The 5296-nt window shown below is 58.7% G+C and overlaps 1 protein-coding gene across 1 annotated transcript in view; it reads right to left on the bottom strand.

The window, feature by feature from the left end:
• Positions 1–478: 478 nt before the first annotated feature.
• The window catches only part of KIF19 (kinesin family member 19), a gene marked incomplete at its 3' end in the record, with an annotated part of 33547 nt that continues 28729 nt past the window's right edge, over positions 479–5296 (bottom strand). The window contains exons 10-13 of the mRNA XM_021710072.1: positions 4100–4222; positions 2201–2366; positions 881–1055; positions 479–744 (exon numbers count right to left, since the gene is read on the bottom strand). Coding sequence (XP_021565747.1) covers positions 479–744; positions 881–1055; positions 2201–2366; positions 4100–4222 — 730 coding nt within the window. The remainder of the gene's footprint in view (positions 745–880; positions 1056–2200; positions 2367–4099; positions 4223–5296) is intronic.

Raw genomic sequence — 5296 nt, 5'->3', positions numbered from 1 at the left:
CCGGAAGCCCTAATTATAGCAGTAGGTACCCCCGGGGCCCGGTAATCCCGCGCCTTGGGGGGCTGAGGTGAGTGGACTGCCTGGGCAATCCGCCTGGGCAACTTGGCGAGACCGCATCTCTACTATAGATCAAAAATCAGCCGGGCGTGGTAGCGCGCGCCTGTAGTTCCAGCTACTCGGAAGGCTGAGGCGGAAGGATCGCCGGAGCCCAGCAGGTCGAGGCTGCGGTGGCCCGGAGCGGCCACTGCCCTCCAGTCTGGGCGACGGAGTGAGACTCCAACTCAAAAAAAAAAAAATAACAACAACAGTAGGTACCGTGTGTTGAGTCCTCAGCATGTGCCAGGCATTTGTTTAATCTTCCTAACAGCCCCACGGAGGCTGGATCATGCCTACTCCCATTGAAAGATGAGGAACATGAAGCCCAGAGAGGTTCAAGAACTTAGCGAGGCCACACAGGATTCTGGGCCTGAGTTCCCAGGCCTCGCTGCGCCCCCCCGTCCCCAGCTCCCCAAACCCGCTTTTCCTGCCCCCCAAACCATGCACACCTTCTGCTTCTGTAGCCGCTTCTGCTCACCCATCAGGGCGGTGATGCTCTCCCGGGCCGTGGCCACCTCAGGGGGCTCCAGGACGTCTGGCTGGTCGTCGCCAGTGTCCGAGTCCTTCTCACTGTCGTCCTTGGTGTAGGACTCCTTCCGCCGCTCCTCCCGCCATTTGAGGGCCCGGCGGGACTTCTCGTGCTCCCAGCTGCCGCCGCCCCACCCGGAAGGACACAGGGTTCAGCCGTGGGGGCCGGTGCCACGGGCAGCCACCGCTCCTGCCCCTCTCCACAGGCCCCGGGGGCCGGGGGAGGGGCCTGGAGGACCCAGGGCAGGGGGCCTACCCCGCGATGGTGAGCAGGTGTCGGGAGGTGTCGATCTGGACCTCCATGGTCTGGTGCTCCAGCTCCAGCAGGCGCCTCCGAACCTCCATCTGCTCCTGGAACGCGCTGATGAGCTGCTCCCGAAGCTGCCCCATGTCAGCCTGCCCGCCTGGTCCGCTGTGCAGCTGGACCTCGGCTGTCCGGACAGTGGGGGGGGGAGAGTCCGTGGCGGGGAGGCAGGTTCAGGCCGGGAGAGTCTGGGCGCACTGGGGCCCTCTCTTCCCAAGCCACTGCTCCCACTTCCTGCCCAACACTTCCTCCAGAAAGAACTCCTGGGTTCCTGTTTCCTCCCATACCCACTCCCACCCTGAGTCTCAGGCTGCAGCCCAAGGGGATTCCCAGCTCCTCCTATGAACTGGGCTTCCGCTAGCCCTTACAGCACCTTTGTGCCGACCATGAAAAGGCGCCCTAGCCGGGCGTGGTGGCTCAAGCTTGCAATCTGAGCACTTTGGGAGGCTGAGGTGGGAGGATTGCCTGAGCCCACGGGCTCGAGACCCGCCTGGGCAACTTGGTGAGACCTCATCTCTACAATAAATCACAAAAATTAGCCGGGTGTGGTAGCACATGCCTGTTAGTTCCAGCTACTTGGAAGGCTGAGGTTGAAGGATCGCCTGAGCCCAGCAGGTTGAGGCTGCAGTGGCTGTTGGCGTGCCATTGCACTCCAGTCTGGGTGACAGAGTGAGACTCCAACTCAAAAAAAAGAAAAGTATAAAGTCGGGTTCGGTGGCTCAGCCTGTAGTCCCGTGCCTTGGGAGGCTGAGGTGAGTGGATTGCCTGAGCCCGCGGGTTTGAGACCCACCTGGGCAACTTGGCGAGACCTCATCTCTACAATAAATAAAAAATTAGCTGGGCGTGGTAGTGCGCGCCTGTAGTTCCAGCTACTCGGAAAGCTGAGGTGGAAGGATCGCCAGAGCCCATCAGGTCGAGGCTGTGGTGGCCGTGAGCGGCCACTGCACTCCAGTCTGGGCGACAGAGTGAGACTCCAACTCCAAAAAAAAAGAAACTGTGCTGCCCTCGTAGTGAACATGCAGGTCTAGGAGGGAACGGAACCCCTCCCGGCGGTGCGGCTCGGCCTCACAGCCCTATGCCGCAGCCTCTGTGTGACACCCGGCACATCTCACGTGCCTCTACTCATGTGCCCCACACCCCCGGTTTTCATGACAACTCTCTGAAGCAGACATTCACCATCCCATTTTCCAGTGGGAGGCTAGGAGGTTCAGTGCAGGTGAGCGACTCACCTAGCGCCGCCCAGCCCGAAAGAGCCCGAGTCTGGATTCGCACCTTGGATGTGGCGGATGTCGCCCCGCTCCAGCCGGCCCCGGGCCGGGCCCCGTCTGGTCTGCTCGTCAAACTTGCACTTGAGACGCTGGATCTCGCCCCGCAGGTCAGCGATGATGCCGGTGTACTGGGCGATGTGGTAGGAGACGTTGAGCAGGTTCTGTTTCACCTGTGGGGACCACGGGAAAGGCCGGGGGGACAGTCACCCCAGGGGCTGAGCCTGGCCTCCACACGCTCGCTGCTGGTGTACTGGGCGATGTGGTAGGAGACGTTGAGCAGGTTCTGTTTCACCTTTGGGGACCACGGGAAAGGCCGGGGGACAGTCACCCCAGGGGCTGAGGCTGGCCTCCACACGCTCGCTGAGGCTGCCTGCGGGGCCTGCCTTCCTTCCTGCTGCCTCTCCCAGGCTTTCTGGATGGCCTCCTTGCCTCCAGCCCCACAACCTCCCATCACACCTACGTGCCTCTGCTAGGTCCGTTCTCCTAAAGCGCCTCCTCCCCTGCTCATCGGTCTTCAGTGGCTCCCTACTGCTTTGGACACTGCCCCCGTTCCTTCACCTGGTATCAGGGCCCGCTGCTATCTCTGACTTTCTTTTGCTCATTGTGTTGCTCTAGGAGAGGAACCAGTCTGCTCTCCCCGTCCCATCCCAGACTCCATTCCCCTCTCGCCTTTGGAAACTCTGCCCTGCCTGCTCCCATCCTTCTGGAATGTTCTCCCATCCTTCAGAATCCCACTCAGTCTCCAGAGAGCCCCATTGGATTCCACCAGCCCACTGCCTCCCTGACTTGTCCAGCACCTAACATTGGCCTCATTTGCCTGTTATCAATACTATTGTGACCATCAACTAATGATTTCAAGGATATGCCTCCTCTCCCACGTTAAGTTCTCTGAGGGATGGAATAAAACCCAGAGCACCCAGGACAGTAGCTGGCACGTTTTACGTGTTGGAGGAACGCTCCCAGCATGTCACCTTACGTTTATCCATTCCCAGCCCTCTGCACACAAACGGGTGGAAACAGATTCCAGACCAGAAGGCAGGGGTTCTGGCTGCTTACAGAAGGTAAGGAATGGACTTGGAAACTGGACGACCCATTCCGGTCTCAAGCGCCGTCACCGACCAGCTGGGAAGTCACTTCACTTCCCTAAGTCTCACTGTCCTCACCTGTACAATGGGAACCACAGTAACACCTGCCTGATGTGAGAATCAGATGAGCCAGTATGTTAAAGGGCTCAGGGTAAAGGCACAGTCCGGGTTGCCTCTTATGGCCATCATGGTGGGTGTTTGAACTTGCAACGGTCTGAATGCACATCTGCTTTTTTGTTGTTTTGAGTCAGGATCTCACTCTGTCACCCATGCTGGAGTGCAGTGGCACAACCATGGCTCGCTGCAGCCTGGACCTCCTGGGCTCAGGCAATCCTTCCGTCTCAGCCTCCCAAGTATCTGGGACTACAGGTGTGTGCCCCTATGCCTGGCCCTAATTATTTATTTTTTTAATATCAGACGAGATATAGAGACGAGATCTCGCTTTGTTACCCAGGTTGTTTTCAAACTCCTGGGCTCAAACAGTCCTCCTGCCTTGGCCTCCCAAAGTGTTGGGATTACAGGCGTGAGCCACCACACCTGGTCTGAATAAGCATCTGAAGATGAAGACGAGAAGATGAGGAAAGAGGGTGAGGTGGGGCAAGTACAACAGGAAGAAGGGTCCCCCGGGAGCCCTGGGCTTCAGGGGAGACAATCAGGGGCTGGAGGCGCAGGGGAGGGCCATGGGTGACATTTGACAGAGGAATGAGGCCAGTGCAGTGGTGACTGTCTCCAGAGAGTGGGGTGGGGAGCAGAGATCGGTCCAGGGGCTGAATCTTGGGCCAGGAAGTGTGCCCTGGTGGATGGCCCTGGACCCTCACCCTGGTCTTAATGTTCTTGGCCCGGCCGGCGTAGGTCAGGGTATTCCGAGACTCCTCGAAGGCGCTGCTCGCGGGACTGATGTGGGCGATCATGACCGTGCGGCTGTTCCCCCCCAGGGAGTCCTGGGTGGGGGAGGGAGTGTGGTCAACGGAGAACCGCCCCAGGCCCTCCCTGGCGTGTGTGGTCTCTCCCCTGCCCTCTCTCACACGTGCAGGGCTGGGCTGCTGAGCATCACATGGTGTGGGGTCCGGGGAAGGAAAGCCCGGCCCCACAGTGACCGGCTGTGTGACCTTAAGGAGCCCCTCATCTCTCTAATCCTCAGCTTCCTCGCTTTCTTTTTTTTTTTTTGAGTTGGGAGTCTCACTTATTTGCCCAGGCTGGAGTGCAGCGGCACGCTCACGGCCACCACAGCCTCAACCTGCTGGGCTCCGGCGATCCTTTCGCCTCAGCCTTCCAAGTAGTTGGAACTACAGACACACGCCACCACGCCGGTAACTTTTGGTGATTTATTGTAGAGACGAGGTCTCACCGAGTTGCTCGGGCTAGTCTCAAACCCCCGGGCTTGGGCAATCCTCTCGCCTCGGCCTCCCAAAGTGTTGAAATTACAGGCTGAGCCACTGCACCCGGCCAGCTTCCTCACTTTCTAAGATGACAGTCACTTTGCAGTCATGGTGGCAGCAGATGGCAAGTCTTAAGTAAACGGTGACTAAGATGTTAGACCAGGGAGACCTCTGTCTGGATCCTGCTTCCAGCACTCCATAGGTTGAGCCCTTGGGAGAGTTACCTAACCACTGTGTGTCTCAGTTTCCTCAGCTGCAAATGTAATCTCCCAAACTCATAGGGCTGTTGACAAGATTCAAGGAGCTGGTGGAGTGAGGCACTGAATGCTGAGCCCAGTCAGGAGTGGGCACTCACTGACACTGCTACAATTGAGGTCAAGGCCACCCCTGCACGAAAGAAGCAACCTCCAAACAGTGGAGTCTATGGGCCACGAGGCCAACTGTCCGCCTAAGCCCCCAAATCAACTGATTTCGTTTGACCTACAGCCTGGGGGAGGGGATGTCTTTCAGGCAGATCCCTCTTTCCCTCCCTGCCGCCGGCCCTTTGGGTAGGGTTGCCAGATTAAAAATACAGGATACGTCGGGCTCGGTGGCTCAGCCTGTAATCCCGCACTTTGGGAGGCCGAGGGGAGTGAA

This window comes from Carlito syrichta, unplaced genomic scaffold (genome assembly GCF_000164805.1).
Source record: "Carlito syrichta isolate Samal-C Ts95f unplaced genomic scaffold, Tarsius_syrichta-2.0.1 Scaffold288006, whole genome shotgun sequence".
Taxonomy (NCBI): Eukaryota; Metazoa; Chordata; class Mammalia; order Primates; family Tarsiidae; genus Carlito; species Carlito syrichta.
Note: the sequence above shows the minus strand (reverse complement) of the source record. Positions and strands in the feature narration are given on the sequence as shown.